Source organism: Macaca nemestrina, chromosome 20, assembly GCF_043159975.1.
Source record: "Macaca nemestrina isolate mMacNem1 chromosome 20, mMacNem.hap1, whole genome shotgun sequence".
Taxonomy (NCBI): domain Eukaryota; kingdom Metazoa; phylum Chordata; class Mammalia; order Primates; family Cercopithecidae; genus Macaca; species Macaca nemestrina.
This window is the reverse complement of record NC_092144.1, coordinates 47,545,040-47,565,037: the sequence shown is the minus strand read 5'-3', so window position 1 is coordinate 47,565,037 and position 19,998 is coordinate 47,545,040. Positions and strand designations below refer to the sequence as shown.

At 53.5% G+C, this 19,998-nt stretch overlaps 2 protein-coding genes across 14 annotated transcripts in view; both read right to left on the bottom strand.

Annotated features, from left to right (window-relative positions):
- LOC105495407 (proteasome 26S subunit, non-ATPase 8) overlaps window positions 1–4,290 on the bottom strand; it is a 9,404-nt gene extending 5,114 nt beyond the window's left edge. The window contains exons 1-3 of the mRNA XM_011764889.2: window positions 3,896–4,290; window positions 2,305–2,377; window positions 2,083–2,185 (exon numbers count right to left, since the gene is read on the bottom strand). Of these exons, the coding sequence (XP_011763191.1) occupies window positions 2,083–2,185; window positions 2,305–2,377; window positions 3,896–4,255 (536 nt within the window). The 5' untranslated portion in view covers window positions 4,256–4,290. The remainder of the gene's footprint in view (window positions 1–2,082; window positions 2,186–2,304; window positions 2,378–3,895) is intronic.
- Window positions 4,291–8,474: 4,184 nt separating this feature from the next.
- The window catches only part of LOC105495412 (cation channel sperm associated auxiliary subunit gamma), a 33,377-nt gene continuing 21,853 nt past the window's right edge, over window positions 8,475–19,998 (bottom strand). For 7 of the 13 annotated variants that reach the window (XM_071086557.1, XM_071086558.1, XM_071086561.1 and 4 more), the window contains 18 exons: window positions 19,865–19,915; window positions 19,631–19,760; window positions 18,618–18,729; window positions 17,551–17,709; window positions 17,355–17,467; window positions 16,338–16,551; window positions 15,908–15,970; window positions 15,605–15,803; window positions 15,351–15,469; window positions 14,454–14,534; window positions 14,308–14,364; window positions 12,115–12,271; window positions 11,855–11,918; window positions 11,651–11,746; window positions 11,289–11,378; window positions 9,350–9,442; window positions 9,156–9,255; window positions 8,475–8,889 (listed from right to left, as the gene is read on the bottom strand). In XM_071086557.1, the coding sequence (XP_070942658.1) occupies window positions 8,623–8,889; window positions 9,156–9,255; window positions 9,350–9,442; window positions 11,289–11,378; window positions 11,651–11,746; window positions 11,855–11,918; window positions 12,115–12,271; window positions 14,308–14,364; window positions 14,454–14,534; window positions 15,351–15,469; window positions 15,605–15,803; window positions 15,908–15,970; window positions 16,338–16,551; window positions 17,355–17,467; window positions 17,551–17,709; window positions 18,618–18,729; window positions 19,631–19,760; window positions 19,865–19,915 (2,165 nt within the window). In that variant the 3' untranslated portion in view covers window positions 8,475–8,622. Of the gene's footprint in view, window positions 8,890–9,155; window positions 9,256–9,349; window positions 9,443–11,285; window positions 11,379–11,644; window positions 11,747–11,854; window positions 11,919–12,112; window positions 12,272–14,307; window positions 14,365–14,453; window positions 14,535–15,350; window positions 15,470–15,573; window positions 15,804–15,907; window positions 15,971–16,337; window positions 16,552–17,354; window positions 17,468–17,550; window positions 17,710–18,617; window positions 18,730–19,630; window positions 19,761–19,864; window positions 19,916–19,998 lie in introns of those variants that run through there. The other 6 variants (XR_011617513.1, XM_071086554.1, XR_011617514.1 and 3 more) reach the window with 6 other exon arrangements.

Below are 19,998 nucleotides of genomic sequence, written 5' to 3'. Positions count from 1 at the left end.
AAGACAGGGTCTCGCTCTGTCACTCAGGCTCACTGCAGCCTCAACTTCCCATGTTCAAGCTATCCTCCAACCTCAGACTCCAAAGTAGCGGGACTACAAGTGCACACCATCATGTCCAGCTAATTTTTTTGTTATTTTTTGTAGAGACAGGATTTCGCCATGTTGGTCAGGCAGGTCTGGAACTCCTGGACACAAAAGTGATCCTTTTGTCTCAGCCTCCCAAAGTGCTGGGGTTTCAGGCATGTGCCATCATGCCTGGCCTCACAGTATCCACTTTGTAGAGATGGGTTGAATGAACAAGGGTTAAGTGAACTAAATGGTTCAACCCAGGTAAGGTGATTAGAACAATACCTGGCCCAAATAAACACAGTGTTAGCTATAATTATATTAAGAGTTACTGGCCAGGCGCGGTGGCTCATGCCTATAATCCCAGCATTTTGGGAGGCTGAGGCGGATGGATCACCTGAGGTCAGGAGTTCAAAACCAGCCTGGCCAACCTGGCAAAACCCCGTCTCTACTAAAAATACAAAAATTAGCTGGGCGTGGTGGCGGGCGCCTGTAATCCCAGCTACTCAGGAGGCTGAGGGAGGCTGAGGCAGGAGAATCACTTGAACGTGGGAGGTAGAGGTCGCAGTGAGCCAAGTTCGCACTGTTGCACTCTAGCCTGGGTGACAGAGTGAGACTCCTATCTCAAAAAAAAAAAAAAAAAAAGAAAGTTACTGGCCGGGCATGGTGGCTCACGTCTGTAATCCCAGCACTTTGGGAGGCTGAGGCGGGTGGATTGCCTGAGGTCAGGAGTTCGAGACCAGCCTGACCAACATGGAGAAACCCCATCTCTACTAAAAATACAAAAATTAGCCAGGTGTGGTGGTGCATGCCTGTAATCCCAGCTACTCGGGAGACTGAGGCAGGAGAATCACTTGAACCTAGGAGGCGGAGGTTGTGGTGAGCCAAGATCACACCATTGCACGACGGCCTGGGCAACAAGAGTGAAACTCCATCTCAAAAAAAAAAAAAGAGTTATTGGAGTCAGGTGCAATGACTCAACACCTGTAATCCCAACAATCTGGGAGCCTAAGGCAGCAGGATCACTTGTGGCCAGGAGTTCAAGACCAGCCTGGACAACAAAGTGAGACCCCCATCTCTACAAAAAATTAAAATGAAAGAGGCAGGAGTGGTGGTGTGCACCTGTAGCCCTAGCTACTTGAGAGGCTAAGGTAGGAGCATCGCTTGAGCCCAGGAGGTCAAGGCTGTGGTGAGTCATGACTGCACCATTGCACTCCAGCCTGGGCAACAGAGCAAGACCCTATCTCCAAAAATAAATAAATAAAAGAACCACCACTCCCTACTTTAACAGGGAAAGTGAGAGAGGTAAAGTCATTTGCCCAAGACCTCATAATCAGGAAGCGGCTGGACATTTCAAAGCCAGGTTCGTCTGACGTCAAATTCCCAATCATTAATCTGTGCAGGTATCATTCAGTTTTACATTCAACACATATCCGGTGAGTCCCTGTTCTGGGCCTGGCCCTGTGGTAGGCAGTGTAAGGGACACAGCAGTAACTGAAACAGTTCCAGGCTCTGCCTTTAGAAAGCTCACAGTCCAGTGAGAGAAAGGGCTGGGATGGGCAGGCACAGGCAGAGGGGTCGGAGCTGGGATCGGACTGGAAGCCACAGGAAACAACTTGGTCTTGTGCCTGAGGACCATGAAGAGCCATGCAGGTTCTGAGCAGGGTATGGACAGTGTCAAATTTTAGTGTTACATGATCCTGCTGGCTGCCACGGGGGTTTGAGTCAGAGGGACAAGGCTGGGGCCAGGACTAGTGAAGGGTGATGGCAGCCCTGCTGGGCAGAGGGGCTGCAGTGTGGGAATGGGTTGGGGGAGACTGACTAGAGACCTACAAGCCTGGATCACACAAGCCAAGTCTCAGGACCTCCAAGCCAACTCCTGACCCTAGTTCTGAGGACAGAACTAAGCCAGGAGGAGTTCCCAGATGAAGAAAGAGGACCCACGTGGCCAGAGCCCCAGAGATAAAGGAGCTGCCATGCAACCACCCCCCAATTGGGGGCAGGACCCATTCTTACTTGTAATCAAAGTAGTAGCATTTGAGCTGGGCCATGTAGCGCTCGAAGGAGGGGATGTCCTTGCGCAGGATGCTCCACTGGGCCCCGATCTCCAGTATGTCACCTGTGGGTGACAGAGTGAGCTCTCAGGAGGTGACTGAGGTCTCTTCCCCAACCACCACTGCTACCATTCCTGCCATAACCCCCTGATCATCACCCCCCACTAACCCCAGTGACACTCACGGGCCAGAATGAGCTGCTGTTTGGTCAGCTTGGTCCCTGTGGTTGGCAAGAAGTTGAGCTCCAGAAGAACTAGCTGATGGGGAGGGGAGGGAAGAAAAGATGGAAATTCAAATACAGATGACTTACTTGCTCTATGTTTTGTTCCTCCCACCTGGAAAATGGGGCTAACCATCATCCTGACTCATGAAGAGTCCTTTTTCTTTTTTTTTTTTTTTTTTTTTTGAGACGGAGTCTCACTCTGTCGCCCAGGCTGGAGTGCAGTGGTGCGATCTCGGTTCACTGCAAGCTCCACCTCCCGAGTTCACGCCATCCCCCTGCCTCAGCCTCTCAAGTAGCTGGGACAACAGGCACCTGCCACCATACCCAGCTAATTTTTTTTTTGTATTTTTAGTAGAGATGGGATTTCACCGTGTTAGCCAGGATGGTCTCGACCTCCTGACCTCATGAACCTGTCTTGGCCTCCCAAAGTGCTGGGATTACAGGCGTGAGCCACCGCGCCAGGCCGAAGAGTCCTTTTTCATCAAGCACTCAGAACAAGGCCTGAGCACACAACACACGCCCATTTAAGATTCCATCACATTACAATTATTAATAGCCCCACTGGGGAAACGAGGAGGGACACTCAGTGCCTGACCCAGTGGAATCACACGGCGGGGGGGGGGGGGGGACACCAGCACATTCCATTCGTGGCTGATCTTCCCCACCATCTATTGGGGAAGGGGTAGCTGGGCTATCCCCAAAATCTGTATCTGGGAGGGGGAGGTCCGAATCTCCCCACACAGTTCAGCCCATACATTTTTCCTTAGCAGACACAGCAGCTTGTTCCAAGCCACTGGATTTATACTCCCTCCCAACACATACTTGGTCTCAAGCACTCCGAGCCCCATATTCTTGTTCTCTACTTGTAAGAATATTTCCTCTAGATTCAGTCCTGCCTTCACAACTAGGCTGCCCCCTCTCCCCACAGATGCGAGCCTAAGCCCCAGATCTCTCAGATCCTAACCCAGCCTGGTCTTAACGACACACCCTCTACACAGTCCACCTTTTCAGTCTCATTCTTTTATCATTCTGGGCAGTCCTCATTTCCCACTTGGTCTTGCCTGGACTCCACCATCAGGAAAAGAAAGAACCCCAGTCCTGCCACTCCGACCAGTTAAGCCTCCAAGCACCAAAACTCTAACCCCTCACTCATTCTGCCATCCCGAGTCTTTCCATCATTCCCCCACCACGCCCGCGTAGGTCCATTCCAGTCATCTCTCACCTGAAAAAAAAAAAAAAAAAAAAGTGTAGAGACAAGAGTCTCGCTTTGTTGCTCAAGCTGATCTTGAACTCTTGGGCTTAAGTGATGCTCCCCCGCCAAGTGCTGCGATTACAGGCGTGAACCACCGCGCCCTGTCCTCTCTCGCTTCTTGACCCCCTCCGGGCCGCCACTTTGGCTGCTCCAAATCTTTCGCCCCGTCGGATCCCCCAGCCCGCCGCAGTCTCGCTGGCACCGAGGTGTATTCCGCGGCCCGGGACTTGGTTGGGTCCAGACGCCTCGTAGCGCCCCCCACGCCCGCAACACTCGGTTTCCTGGGCCTGCCAACCTTACCTTTAGCCGGCCCAGCTCTTCCCCGCACTTGCTAAGATTGGGGCTTTTACGATTCCACTCGCCCTTGAGTTGCTCGTACATGCCGGTCGCGGCTTGTAGGACAGCGCCCGAGGTCGCCGCGGGCCCCGAGCTCGAGAAGCCTGCCGCCCCGTTCACCGCCGCGGCCGCCATGTTGCGTGATGCGGCAAGCCGACCGCCCGATTTACGGCAACGCCGCCTACAGACGCTCGCCCGGCGGAAGTGGGGCCGAGAGGTGGAGCCCAAGGCCCGGGGCGGGGCTACAACCTGCCTCCGCCCGCCACGGGTAGCCCGCTGTCGCTCTCGAGGTGGCGCCCTCGGAGCCCTGCCCTTAATGAACATGTCAGTTGGAGCTCCGCCTCTGTCGTCACTCAAGATGGTGACCGGAAGTCGGCTTTTGCCCTAACTGAAAATGACAGCTGTCTCAACGCCGCCCTCCGCCGCCCCACCGACCTCACGGTTCCAGTAATGAACATGGCTGCCCTGGTTTCAGTCTGAGTGTTCGGGACGCTACGTAGCTGTCCTGAAGGTTCCGCCTTCGGGGCAGCGTCTCCAGCCAATAGGTGGCGATGTCGTGCCGTTTGGAGAGCTGTGTTTTACTCATTTTATAGACGGAGAGGCCGGGTAACCTTCCAACGGACTAACAGCTAGGATGTATACCTGGGGCTCCCTCTCCAGTCTCTTTTTCTTTTTTTTTTTTTTTTTTTTTTTGAGACGGAGTCTCGCTCAGTCGCCCAGGCTGGAGCGCAGTGGCCGGATCTCAGCTCACTGCAAGATCCGCCTCCCGGGTCTACGCCATTCTCCTGCCTCAGCCTCCCGAGTAGCTGGGACTACAGGCGCCCGCCACCTCGCCCGGCTAGTTTTTTGTATTTTTTTGGCAGAGATGGGGTTTCACCGTGTTCGCCAGGCTGGTCTCGATCTCCTGACCTCGTGATCCGCCCGTCTCGGCCTCCCTAAGTGTTGGGATTACAGGCGTGAGCCACCGCGCCCGGCCTCCAGTCTCTTTTTCAATGCATCCTTCCACATCTTTTTCCCAAGCTTATATAAACGAACTAGTTACAAACCTCATCCAGCTCTATGGCTTTAAATATCATATGTAAATGAAGGATTCACAATTTTTTTTTTTTTTTTTGAGACGGAATTTAGCTCTTGCTGCCCAGGCTGGAGTGCAATGGAGCGATCTTGGCTCACTGCATCCTCCGCCTCCTGGGTTCAAGTGATTCTTCTGCCCCAGCCTCCCAAGTAGCTGGGATTACAGGCACGTGCCACCACATACAGTTAATTTTCGTATTTTCAGGAGAGCCCAGGTTCCACCATGTTGGTCAGGCTGGTCTCCAACTCCTGAACTCAGGTAATTCCCCGGGCCCTGGCCTCCCAAAGTGCTGGGATTACAGGCATGAGCCACCTTGCCTGGCCAGTATTCACAGCTTCTTATACCAACTTCTCCTTCCTCCATTGATTGATATTACACCTGAACATTCAACATCGCTTTTTCTCTTTTTAAAAAAATTTTATTTTAAATTTTTTGTAGAGACTCATACTGCCCAGGTTGGTCTCGAACTCCTGAGCTCAAGCGATCTTCCTGCCTTGACCTCTCAAAGCGTTGGAATTCACAGGTATGAGCCACTGCGCCTGGACAGCACGTTTTTCTCAAGCCGGGCTCTCACTCTCTGTCTCCACTATTTAGAATGTCATCTCCATGGAATCAGGACGATTTCCTTCACCACTGAATTCCCAGTATCTCAGTGCTTGGCAAATATCAGTCGACAGTCAATAAATATTTGTTGGCCGGGCACGGTGGCTCACGCCTGTAATCCCAGCACTTTGGGAGGCCGAGGCAGGTAGATCACTTGAGGTCAGGAGTTCGAGACCAACCTGGCCAACATAGCGAAACCCCATCACTACTGAAAATACAAAAAAAAATTAGCTGGGCGTGGTGGCATGCACCTGTAATCCCGGATACGCAGAAGCCCGAGGCAGGAGAATTGCTTGAACCCAGGAGACCAGCTTGCAGTGTGCTGAGATCACGCTGCTGCACTCCAGCCTGGGTGACAGAGTGGGACTCCTTCTCAGAGAAATAAATAAATAAATGTAAAAATACCAAAAATTATCCGGGCATGGTGGTGTGCATCTGTAATCCCAGCTCCTTGGGAGGCTGAGGCAGGAGAAGCACTTGAACCCGGGAGGCAGAGGTTGCAGTGAACCAAGATCGCCATTGCACTCTGGCCCGGGTGACAGGCTCAAAAAAAAAAAAAAGAAATTATATATTTGTTGAATTAATGAGTAAATTAATATGTGAAAGAAGTTGTGGTGTTAAAAAATATTTTAAACAAAAATGATGGCTGGGTGTGGTGGCTCACGCCTGTAATCTCAGCACTTTGGGAGGCTGAAGTGGGTGGATCACCCGAGGTCAGGAGTTTGAGACCAGCTTGGCCAACATGGTGAAACTCCATCTCTACTACAAATACGAAAAATTATCTATCCAGGCATGGTGGTGGCTGCCTGTAATCCCAGTTACTCATTCGGGAGCCTGAGACAGGAGAATCACTTGAACTTGGGAGGCGGAGGTTGCAGTGAGCCAGGATCGCACCATTGCCCTCCAGCCTAGGCAACAAGAGCAAAACTCCATTTAAAAAAAAACAAAAACAGGCCGGGCGCGGTGGCTCAAGCCTGTAATCCCAGCACTTCGGGAGGCCGAGACGGGTGGATCACGAGGTCAGGAGATTGAGACCATCCTGGCTAACACGGTGAAACCCCGTCTCTACTAAAAATACAAAAAAGTAGCCGGGCGAAGTGGCGGGCGCCTGTAGTCCCAGCTACTCGGGAGGCTGAGGCGGGAGAATGGCGTGAATCTGGGAGGCGGAGCTTGCAGTGAGCTGAGATCCAGCCACGGCACTCCAGCCTGGGCAACAGAGCGAGACTCCGTCTCAAAAAAAAAAAACAAAAAAAACAAAACCCAAAAAACCACGATGATACGGCCGGGCCAGGTGGCTCACGCCTGTAATTCCAGTACTTCGGGAGGCTGAGGTGGATGGATCACGAGGTCGGGAGATCGAGACCAGCCTGGCTAACACGGTGAAACCCTGTCTCTACTAAAAATACAAAAAATTAGCTGGACATGGTGTCATGCGTCTGTAGTCCCAGCCACTCGGGAGGCTGAGGCAGGAGAATCGCTTGAACCCAGGAGGCAGAGGTTGCAGTGAGCCGAGATAGCACCACTGCACTCCAGCCTGGGTGACAGAGCAAGACTCCATCTCAAAAATAAATAAATAGTTTCAAGTATGAGGGGAAATCCAGTCTCTGTCACTTTATCTTGGCTGGAAATGCAGATGGTGATATTCAGATCATATGTTGACTTGGCTGATACAGGATTATGATGTGTTCATCTGGACCACGAGGTGACTCAATAGAATCTTGGTGGTGGAAACAACCTTAGCCAACAGACCTTACACACGAGTGTTGCCAACTCTTGTTATTGTCAAGTTTCATTAGGTTTTTGTGCTACCAACCATGCCTAATCGATGCCAATCCCAATTTATTCCCTCACCCCAACACTCTGAGTGAGCACCAACTAGGCATAGTCTCATACCTTTCCTCATTCGCTCCTTCATTCATTCATCCAGTAATGCTGACCGAATGCCTACCACGCAACAGGGTATTTTTTTACTCATTTATTTCCTCCTGCCTTCATGCCTCCATCTGTCAATTCATTGGTCACTATGCATCCATCCAGATTATGGACGGCATAACTAGCCTCAGATGGTGAGAGGAGTTTTCCTGAGGTCAGAGACTGCACTCAGAGGAGGACAGAGAAGAAAAAACTACAGAGAAATGAAGGCTGAATCCTGTGGACCTTGGGGACTACTGGATCAAACTGTACCTGAAGCCCGTAAATTACCATTTTCATGTAGACCATTTGAGGGAAATACTTGCTACTTGCAACTAAAATAAGAATCCTGACATCACCAGGGTCCCCTCCTTAAGACATTAGATAGGTGTTGACATTCAAAATACTTAACACTAAATAATCAGAGCAGATGGTGGGCCATAGCAATGGGCCTGGATTGTGGAGGATCCTGCTGGACCACAGGGAGGTCTGGGGCACCCTGGGGAGGGGCTCAGCCAACAGGCACACAGAGAAGCCACTATTTAACAGGTGGCCTAGGTTTTTGATATTTTATTTATTGTTTTGTTGAGTCGGGAGTCTCAGTCTGTTGCCCAGGCTGGAATGCAGTGGCACAATCTTGGCTCACTGCAACTTCTGCCTCCCAGGTTCAGGGGATTATCCTGTCTCAGCCTCCCAAGTAGTTGGAATTACAGTCATGCACCACCACGCCCAGCTAATTTTTTGTATTTTTAGTAGAGACAGGGTTGCAGGGTTTCACCATGTGGGCCAGGCTGGTCTCAAACTCCTGACCTCAAGTGATCTGCCTGCTTCCGCCTCCCAAAGTGCTGGGATTACAGGCATAAGCTACAGTGCCCAGCGAGGTTTATGATATTTTAATGTGCAGCTATGCTGGTACAAACCTTCTGAACTCAAGCTCTTAAGAGGGCCCACAGCTGGTCCTGAAAAAAGGCTTTATTTGAGTCTGAACGAGAAGTAAACATCAAGCAAAACAGAGGTCTGAGCTGGGTGACAGGCTGCATCTTCAAGATGGGCCTCGTAGGGGAAGTGTGACAGTGACTGGGGGCTGGGGCACGCGGCAGACTCAGGTCATCAACTGTCTCTCCACGGCTTCCTTGGGTTCAGCCTTGTCCTCTGTCATCCTGGAGCTGAACATGGAGCCCATCCTGGAACGTCTCACAGACTGCATGCTCGACATTCCGGAAATGGAGGCATAGGTGTAGTAGGATTCTGAGGCAATGATATCGTTTATCTTCCACCGGATCATCGTGCAGCCCTTCACCACGAGGGGCCACAGGAGGCAGAAGGCAATGTAGAAGATCACCAGGCCCACAAACACGCTGAGTGACACCTGCAGGGAGCAAAGAATAAATAAAGAGTTGGCACATGATAAGGTACACAGTCCACAATCTGGATCCACAGTTACAGGGAAATTGACAGATGGAGGCGTGATGGCAGGAGGAAATGAATGAGTAGACAGCCTGTGGCATGGCAGGCGTTCAGTCGGCATGACCAGATGAGTGACTGAAGGAATGAATTAGTGAAGTACAACAAGCATAGGTGTGGAGGTGTGGGCCCTTGCCCACCCAGCGGGGCAGCTCCTGGACAGCCACTCACCATGAGGATGAAAAGGGCCCGCTTGGGACTGAGTGGCAGCCCGTGGATGTGCAGCAGGAAGGTGAGCTGGTAGTTGCAGTAGGTGCTCGTGTCCACTCCTCTGCGGGGGTTGGGAGGGGACCCAGGATTAGAGGAGAAGCCAGGCATTCCATGGGCAGCCCCTGACCCACACCTGGGCCACTTGCCTGGCTCACCTATTGCTCACCAACACCTTGAAGAAGAATTCAGGGGCGAAGATGCCTTGGGGAACATTGTCATAGCATGGGGCGTTCTCCAGACAGAGCCATCTGCAAGCCAAAGATCAGGCAGTTGTGCTACCAACCATGCCTAGTCTGTGCCAACTCCCAATTTCTTCTTCCACCCCAACGCTCTCGGTGAGGACCAAATGGGTGCGATCTCATGCCTTCCCTCATTCCTTCCTTCATTCACTCATTCAATCATGCTGACTGAACGGCTACTGTGCCACAGGCTGTCTACTCATTCATTTCCTCCTGCCTTCATGCCTCCATCTGTCAATTCCTCTGTCACTGTGCATCCATCCAGATTACAGGCTCTGTACCTATCATGTGCCAACTCCTTATTCATTCTTTGCTCCCTTCATTCCTTTATCCCATAAATACAGCTTGAGCACTTATTAGGTACAAAGTCACATCTTTCATTTATTTCCTTCTCTATTCATTATCCAATAAATGCAGGTTAGGCCGGGCGCGGTGGCTCACACCTATAATCCCAGCACTTTGGGAGGCCGAGGCAGGTGGATCACTTGAGGTCAGGAGTTCAAGACCAGCCTGACCAACATGGTGAAATCCCATCTCTACTAAAAATTACAAAACTAGCCAGGCGTGGTGGCGTGCGCCTGTAATCCCAGCTACACGGGAGGCTGAGGTGGGAGAATCACTTGAACCCAAGAGGCGGAAGTTGCAGTGAGCTGAGATTGTACCACTGTACTCCAGCCTGGGTGACAGAGCAAGAGTCCATCTCAAAAAAATAAATAAAACTAAAAAATAAAAAAATAGAGCAGGTTAAATTCTGACTAGGCGCAAGTTGTTCATTCATTCACTGCCTTCATTTGCTCATGGCTTCATTTTTTTCCTTTCATTGAATGAAACTTATTGAGCCCCTATATATGAATTTGTTTCTCCATTGTTTTATTCATTCATTAATACCCACATTCAAATATCAATAAATGCCTGCCATGAATTGATTTATTCATTTGTTCATTATTTCATTCAATAAATGCTATGTTAACCAGCCTGGCCAATATGGTGAAACTCCATCTCTACTAGAAAAAAAAAACAAAAATTAACCGGGCATGGTGGCATGCGCCTGTAATCCCAGTGCTTTGGGAGGCTGAAGCGTGAGGATCACCTGAGGTCAGCAGTTCAAGACCAGCCTGACCAACATGGTGAAACCCCATCCCTACTAAAAATACAAAAATTAGCCAGGCGTGGTGGTGGTTGCCTGTAATCCCAGCTACTTGGGAGGCTAAGGCAGGAGAGTTGCTTGAACCTGGGAGGCAGAGGTTGTAGTGAGCTGACATTGCGCCACTGCACTCCAGCCTGGTGGACTACAGAGGGAGCCTGTCTCAAAAAAATAAACAAACAGGAGGCTGAGACAGGAGAATCGCTTGAACCCGGAAGGTGGAGATTGCAGTGAGCTGAGATCATGCCACGGCATTCCAGAGTGGGCAACAAAGAGCGAAACTCCATCTCAAAAATAAAAACAAATTTATGAGTCTATTCAGGACCCAGTTCTGGAGGAGAGACAGACCCCACACCAGACAGTGACTGCCCAGGGCTGTCCACTCTAGAATGGGGATGCACAGGTAGGGGACTCAGGGGCGGGATGGGAGAGCCCCAGGCGACCATGGGAGCCACGAAGGGACAATTGTCCCATCCTGAAACAGAAAAGTCCTCCTGGCTGAAGGGGCATCTGCCTAAGGCCCGACGAGAGGAGGAGGGAGCAGCATTCCAGGCAGGGACTTCAGCTTGTGCAAAGTTCAGCCCCATTTGAGTAACACAAAGGCAGTCAGTGTGACTTGGGGATCAAGAGGCCTCCTGGGGGCAGAAAGGATGGGTGGGCCTGATGGACTACCGACAGATGGGGGCCAAGAGGGCCAGGCTGCGCACTCACTCGATACCCGGGCTCTCATGGGACATGATGTGGAAGGCTGAGTCTTTGGTGGTCCTTTTGGTCCTCGTGGTCCAGATAAGGCTGTGGGTCCTGTGCAGGACGAGGTCATCTCAGCCAGGGGTTGGGGAGGTGTGGGGGAGGTATGGCCTCAGTGGTCAGTGTGGAGGGAGGCCAGAGGTGGGTGCAGGGGGCATGGTGTTAGGGGGGCCCTGCAGGAGTTTGCCTGTGGGATCCTAAGAGCCCCACTGTGGGCGGGACCTGAGATGCGGAGGCGGGGGCTTATGAGGTGGGCTTGGCTTGGAAGTGGGAAAGGCCTCCAGGGGAAGCAAGGCCAATTACGCGTGGGGCCCCACAGGGATTACTTGTCCAAGGGGCTGTTGAAGCGGTAGATTTCGTCCTTGTTGTAGTCCTTGAGTGTGTCCAGTGTGGGCCCGCCACCCACCACCAGCAGCACGTAGCTACCAGGGACAGAAGTGCACACGGACTGGTCTCCGGGTCTCGAGTCCTGCACCCATCCCCTTCCACTCCCTCCACCTGCCCTAGCTACAAGTTGGCCACGCCTTTACCTGCCCTGGAAACTGCCGGAGTCTCCTGTCACCAAATCTTGAATCAAGAAGAAGGGGTAGAAAACTATGGGGTTGGAGGGGGTTGAGACGGGAAGAAGAAATTAGCCTGGCCTGAGAAGCTGAGGACCGAGAAGGGGGAAAGTGAGATGCCGGGGGAAAGAGGGTGGGTAGCCTGTGGGCAGAGGAGCGGGGAGGGAGAGCGCAAAGTGGTGGGCGCAAGAGGACAGTGAACGATGCAGGGGAAGGGACTGGACACACACTGTCCCGGAAGAGAAAGCAGGGCATCTCGGGGTCCACTTGAACGCAGTCAAAGTAGTGTTTGTTCTTCAGGCGGCTGTATTCCAGAGTGTAGGTGATGTCGAACGCCAGACGCTTGCCTGGAGGGCAGCCAATGAACACTGGCACCATCAGGTTGCCCTCGGTGGGAGGAAAAAAGGCTCATGGGAGTGGCCAGGGTCTCCTCAGGCCCCTGGAAAGGTGAGGGGCAGGAAGGACAGTACCCCTCCCACAAACACCACCACCAACTGCCTGGCTCTCCCTCACCGCCAAGAGCAATATAGTCATTAATATCATTAAAACGGCTTGGCGCAGTGGCTCATGCCTGTAATCCCAGCACTTTGGGAGGCCGAGGCAGGCCAATCACTTGAATCCAGAGTTCGAGACTAGCCTGGCCAGCACAGCAAAACCCTTTCTCTACTAAAAATACAAAAAATTAGCTGGGTGTGGTGGCGCATGCCTGTAATCCCAGCTACTCGGGAGGCAGAGGCAGGAGAACAGCTTGAACCAGGGAGACAGAGGCCAAGATTGCGCCACTGCACTCCAGCTGACAGAGCAGGACTCTGTCTCGAAAAAAAAAAAAAAAAAGACGCAGAGTCCACTCATTCTCTCCCTTAAACCTCCAACTCCTTTGCCCCCACCCTGTTTTGTCCAACCTTGTCTTCTCCAGAGTCTCCCTGCTTCCAGTTCCCTCATTGATGTCCCCCCACCCCATGCAGCCAGATGGGCCCTGGGGACCCTCGAGTCCCTCCTCTGCTTGGAGCCCTCCCAAAGAACCAGCTCACGCACCATGGCCCATGAGGCCCCACTTACTCTGCCCCATCGCTGCTCTGAGTTCATCCCGCCACATTTCCCCTTGCCCACCCTGTGATGTGGTCACACTTCCTCCTTGTTTATTCAGTCTAGCACATGAAATCTCATGTACTCTAAGGAGGTGGGGGCTGTTACAATCCCTTTTGACTGCCCAAGGTCATTCTAACCCAGGAGAGAGGAACACCAGGATCTGCATGCCCCGGAGTGGGTAGGGAAGTGGGTGAGAACAAGAACTCTGGGGCAGGCCCCTCCTCTACCACTTATTAGCTCCCTGGGTTACACTGCACCTCTCTGAGCCTCAGTGTCTGCCCTGGGCAAAGGCGATATCACATATATAAGCAAGTGAAGAACCAAGATCCCAAAGAACTGAATGAGGAATGTGTGAGTGGGCAGAAGAAGAGACAGATGTGAAGGCAGGGCCAGGCCAGCCCTTGTGCCACCTTTGTGCCAATTGCAAAAAGTGGCCCTGGGCCAGGCGTGGTGGCTCACACTTGTAATCCCAACACTTTGGGAGGCCGAGGTGGGCAGGTCACCTGAGGTCAGGAGTTTGAGACTAGCCTGGCCAACATGGTGAAACTCCATCTCTTCTTAAAATACAAAAAATTAGCCAGGCATGGTGGTATGCACCTGTAATCCTAGCTACTTGGGAGGCTGAGGCAGAAGAATCGCTTGAACTCGGGAGGCAGAGGTTGCAGTGAGCCGAGATTGCGCCATTGCATGCGCCATTGCACTGCAGCTTGGGGGACAAGAGTGAGACTTCATCTCAAAAAAATAAAAAGGCCCTGTTGCTCGCTCTATTCTCCCTCTGCAGAAAAGTTATCAGAGGGAACACATCAGCTTGTGTGCAACCTGCACAACTGGGAAGGTGGCCCTTTCTGAAAACATGAATGAATGGAAGGAGTTAGGCTGGGTGTGGAGGCTCATGCCTGGAATCCTAGCACTTTGGGAGGCTGAGGCGGGTGGATCACTTGAGTTCAGGAGTTTGCGACCAGCCTGGCCAACATGGAGAAACCCTGTTTCCACTAAAAATACAAAAAATTAGCTGGGCATGGTGGTGGGCACCTGTAATCCCAGCTACTCGGGAGGCTGAAGCAGGAGAATCACTTGAGCCAAGGAGGTGGAGGTTGCAGTGAGCCAAGACTGCACCATCGCACTCCAGCCCGGGCAACAAGAGCGAAACTCCATCTCAAAGAAAAAAAGAACGAAAGGAGTTAATGGGTAGTAGTGGGTGGGTGGATGAATGATGAGAAAGAATGAGAAGAAAGGAAATTATGAATAATTAGTGGGATTCTCAGGGGATTAGCCGTGTTGAGACCTGACCCCAACCTTCCCCTCCCAGGGCCCAGTATCCCAAGCTCCAATACTTGCATACGGGCCCCCGCGTGCGTTTCCTGGAAGCAGAGCCCGGATGAACCCACCACCTGCAGGTAGGAGCAGGTGAAGATGGTGATCCCTGTGGGCCCAGGCTTCCCCACCATCCTGCACCCTCCCCTCCAGGCTTGGACCTCACATTGACCGTCATGGAAGACTTCATAAGGTGGTGTCCACTAATGCCTTGGTCATAGCAAACCTTTTTATCCTTGAGCGTAATCTGGGGTTGAAGGAGGGGAGAGGCAGAAATGAAGGGGTGAATAGGTCTCCCCAAAGACCAACAAACAGTTCAAATAACCCACAGCTGGGGCGAGGTGGGGGCTGGTAGGAGAACGGAAGTCTTCCATTTTCTACTCAGGAATAGGCTAACGGGGCCAAGCGCAGGGTGGCTCGTGGCTCGTGCCTCACACCTCACACCTCACGCCGAGGCGTGAGGATCTCTTGAGCCCAGGAATTCGAGACCAGCCTGGGCAACACAGGTAGACCCCCCCTCTCTACAAAACATAAAAAGTTAAGGCTGGGCACAGTGGCTCACGCCTGTAATCCCAGCACTTTGGGAGGCTGAGGTGGGCGGATCATTTGAGGTCAGGAGTTCAAGACCAGCCGGGCCAACATGGTAAAAATCCATCTCTACTAAAAATACAAAAAATTAGCTGGGTGCGGTGGTGTGCACCTGTAATCTCAGCTACTAGGGAGGATGAGGCAGGAGACTCGGTTGAACCTGCGAGGCAGAGGTTGCAGCGAGTCAAGATTGTGCCATTGCACTCCAGCCTGGGCGACAGAGTGAGACTCCGTCTCAAAAGAAAAAAAGAAAAGAAAGTTCGCTGGGCACTGTGGTGCATGCCTGCAGTCCCAGCTACTCAGGAGGTTGAGGGAGGAGGATCACTTGAGCCCAGGAGGCCAAGAATGCAGTGATCGCGCCACTGCACTCCAGCCTGACAGAGCAAGACCCTGTCTCAAAAACAAACAAACAAAAAACAAAAACAAAAACAAAACAAAAAACCTCCCTTGATCCCAACTGCCTGCCGAGCCTCACCGAAAATAGCACCGCGTTGCGATTAATCAGGACCTCCTGCTTCACCGAGGCCTCGATGCAGCCGGGGTCGGCCAGCACCACGCCCACGTCTACGTGGCTATGCAGCTCGAAGACGGTGCCTGCTCGGGACAGTAAACGGGGTTAAGGCCTCCCTCACAGGCCCCGCCCTTCGGATGGTGTCCCCTCCCCCCAGGCTCCCAGATTCCGGCAGCCCTCGCCCTGCCCTTCGGGAGTGACTCTGGCCCCGCGCAGACCGAGGTCTGCCATCGTCCGGAACGAGCGGCTCTGCGCCGACAGGAAGATGGCGAAGCTGTACTCAGTGCCCTTGTCCAGGAAAATGCGCTCCGGCAGCTCGTACGCGGACTTGAGGTTGTAGATCTTTTCGTAGCTGTCCATTTCTATGAACACGCCGCCCGCGCTTCGCCAGTTGCTCGCCAGGAAGAAGTAGTAATCCTGGAGTACCGCATGCGCGCGGCAGAGTCAGCGCCGGGGCTGGGGGCACTGTGAGGGGTGTCCGGGCACCGCCCCTTTCCCGGCTCCCAATCCGCTCCGCCTACCTGGTCTTGTTTGTTATTCTCCCACCAGCGCCAGGTGGGGTCGTGCACCGGGTCCGCGTATGGCTGCAGGGATCGCCCGGCACCGTAAAGGGATTGGGCGGTGGGGCGAGGGCCCCGAGGCAAGCGGCATCCCCAGACCCCCTCCCAGCCTCAATGCCAGCTCCTAACCCAGAGCAGAAGATACACACCCCAGCGCATCCCCAGACCCTGCTTTCAAACCGGCCACACCTCCAACACCCTCCCCTGGAAGTCCTGCTCAAGCCAGGCCCCGCCCCCACGTCCCCCACCCACCCCACCCCCCAGTCCTCCAGTCCTACAATCCCGCTGCGCTCCGCTCCACAAGCCTCGCCCTCTAAGCCGGCTCCCGGCTCCCCGCTCCCCGCTCCCCGAGTCCGGTCTCAGGCCTGCCCGCCCGCCGCCGGACGCCCACCTTGTCGTACACGGAGTGCAGCCACAGCAGGTAGTAGATAAGGCCCTGGTAGATGGCTAGCGAGTTCTCGTTGTGGAAGCCCGAGCGCTCCAAGACGTGCGGTGGCCGTGCCCGGTAGCGCTCCTGGCGCGTGTATCTCTGCGGACCGGGCAGGTTCCTCAGGCGCATCACCGAGAAGGGGCAGAAGTTGGTGAAGGAGAGCATCAAGTAGCCCCTGGGCAGCGGCAGGGGGGAAGGGCTGCTGGCTCTAAGGCACCCCGCGCACTGGAAGCTTCCGCAGGCCTCTTTCCCACCTCACCCACTTCCTGTATTGAATCCAGCCCCGATCTTCCTCCTCAGCGTCAGCCCCTGCTGCCCAGAGGCCTCTTCACACATCCCCTCGGACGTCCCTCGATCCCTGAGACCAGAATCCTCCCTGCTCAACGGGCAGTCCCCATCTGCCTGTCCACTTGACCTCTTATCTTTGTTCCACCTCCTGCTTCCTCCTTCCACCCCAGTTCCCTGTCCCTGCCCCGAATCCAGCTGCCTCCCTGGGTTGCTCTGATCCACCTTCTGCAGGACAGCGACCAGAGGCATCATTATGGCACGCGGTAAAATCCGATCCTGCAGTCCTTTCCTTTAGTCCCATCCATGGCTCCCCCAAGACCCTCAAGATGAAGTCCAAGTTTCTCCCCATGACCACCAGGCTCACTTCGTCCCCCTTCCCATCAGGGCTTCTGCACAGCTGGTTCTCCCGTTCTGGGACACCCTTCCCCACCTTATCACTTGGCTAATCCTTCCTCACCCTTCTTGTCACAGTGCATACACCTCCTCCTCTTTGAAGCCCTCCCTGATGCACCTTCCCCCCTGGCCAGGTTCGGCTCCTCCTCTGAGCTTCCATAAGTGCTGAACTCCTGCCATCGTAGCCCTGAGGCTGTCACTGGGGTTAGCTCGGTCTCCCCTCTCTCAAAAATGGTAGCTTCAGGAGGGCAGTGCCGGGAGCCCTCAGACCCCTGTCATGGTCCGGTGTCCTCTCACCCTTTCCGATCCAAGTCATAGTGGCTGGTGTGCTGTTGATACATCAGAAGCTGTTCCACGGGCATAAGCCTCTTGACCAGCTGGCCCTTCTGGTTGTTCATAAGGTACACCAGCTACAGGGGGAAGGCAGAGTCAGGTGAGCTGGGGTCAGCCCTCCTGCGGTGCCCCAATGTCCCCGCAGAGCCCCGCCAGGCACCTGGTACAGTTTGCTGCCTTCGTAGAAGAGGGTCAGCATGGTCTCATTGGATGCGTAGAGAGAGGACTGTTGCATCAGCTGTAAGCTGATGTGCACCTTCCAGCCCTTGGATGGGAACAGCCGGTACACCCGGTAGGTGCCCTCCAGGAGGTACCAGATCTGTGGGTACGATAGCCGGATGTGTGTGTGTCAGGACCATGGGGTCCTCTGATCCCACCTCACCCTCTGCCCAGTGTGGTGGCCCCATTGTTTGAGGGATGAAGTTTGCAAACTCACCTCCACTGGGACCAAGGGCGCTCCCCTTCCTTTTCTCTGTGGTGCCATCTCTCTACTTCCCTGAGCCCAATCACCTCTGGTTCCAGCCCTCACACACTATGATCATGTTTTTCAATGTTTTTGGTCTGTTAAGGTTTCTAGCACTTGTAACCTAAACGTCCCTAACATACACACTCCCTAACAGCCACGGTTCCTAGGGCCGAGACCTCTTTTTTCTTCTCAAATGGTGAGAGCTTCCACGGTCTCACCATTTCCTTGGCCTCAGTTCCCCATCTCTGCACTAATGCCCACCCCCATACACATCTGAAGGGAACCTTCACTACCCTTCCTGAACCACAACCTGGGTGATCCCCTCCAGCCTCCAAGATGTCCCCCTCCATGTGGTCTCCCCCATGAAGCCCTCCCTGACATGCGCAATCCCCCAGAATGGGCCAGGTCCCCCTACTTCCATAGGTAATATTTTCCCCATTGCAGCCCCGATCGCTCTGTGTTCTCCAGCACAGGGGGCAGGTACACAGTAAATGCTCAATATTTATGAAGTGAACGAGTGCACTGTGGGATGAAAGAGGGCCGCCTCTGAACATTAGATCATAGCTCTGGTCTGCATGACTTTGGAGCTGACACTCTGAGTTCCAGGGATTGCAGCTATAAATGGAGCTTCACTGCCCTTTCTCAGGGTCCCCGAGGGTGCCCCCTTCCCTTAGCTCCTTTACTCTGACAGGGGGAAAGAGGGACCCCTGGGGTTTGGGGGTGGGCAGAGAGGGAATGGGGAGAGGGGCAGGGCAGCCCACCTCCTCCGTCTCCGTGACAATAGCCACAGCCCCACGGAACGATCTGGTCATGTATTTGATGGACAGTTCCTTGGGGAAGTCTGCCAGGTAGATGAAGTTTTCCTTGTTAGAGCTGCAGGGACAGAGATGGAGAGCTGGGCGCATCCTGGACAGCCACTTACCCCAATCCCAGGCCTAATAACTCGGGAGCCACTTACTCAGTTTCTCCACTTGGAAGAATGTGCAAAGGAAGCTTGAAATCCTAGCTCCCGCCCCCCAACCCAAACCCTTTGAGAGTCTCCAGCTCCCCATCTGTAAAACAGAAGCATCGGGCCAACCTGGCAGTTTGCCAGCCACCCAAGAAAGTGGCTCAGGGGCCCCTAGGTTCCTGAGGGTCGAGAGGGTGGCTGGGGTGGGGAGGATCCTAAACTGTCCCTAGAAAATGCTCGTCAGTTAGCTGGGCACGTGGTTCACACCTGTAATCCCAGCACTCTCGGAGGCTGAGGCGGGAGGATCACCTGAGGTCAGGAGTTCGAGACAAGCCTGCCCAACATGGTGAAATCCGTCTCTACTAAAAATACAAAAATTAGCCAGGCGTGGTGACATGCAACTGTAATCCCAGCTACTAGGGAGGCTGACGCAGGAGAATCACTTGAATCAGGGAGGCGGGGGCTGCAGTGAGCTGAGATTGTGCCACTGCCCTGTAGCCTGGGTGACAGAGCGAGACTGTCCCAAAACAAAAACAAAAACAAACCCTAGAAACTGCTCATCTATTGCTCACACAGGCTGGGTCTTTATATAAGGTTTCATTTTTAAGAAAAGGGCTCCCACAGCTTTAAAACATTGGCTCCCCTCGTCCCAGCACTGACTACCCTAACGGTGTGTTCCCCATCACCGTCCTGGTAACTTCTGGATTTGGGCATCCTCTGAAGGCTTGGTGAGACTCGCCTAGTCTGATCTTGAAAGCATCCACACCCTAAAGGTGCTGGGGAGACAGAGTATGCCTGGCCCACCCGGGAGTGGTGGAGGCCCACCTCTGCAGGAGAAAGTTGCCCCAGATGAAGATCAGGTGGTTGTACGGGTTACAGGAGATACCCTTGGGGGTCATTACAGTGTTGGTGTAGGACTCCGTCCCTAGGATCATCAGGAACTCCAATCCTCGAGCTGATCGGGGCAGAGGAAGAGAAGACACGGCAGTGAGGTGGAGTCACCTGGGCCCCTCCTGGCCCACAGCCGCCCTTGAGGCCACCTCTGCCTTCCCCTCCTACCTTCAGGGATGAACTCCGGGATGTGGTAGAGAAGTTCCAGGTCATCATTAGCTACGGGGGAGGGGGGGGGGCGGTGAATACAGCAAAATCTCCTGAGGCTCTGTGCTTTCAAAACCTGGAGCTGGAGCAAGTTG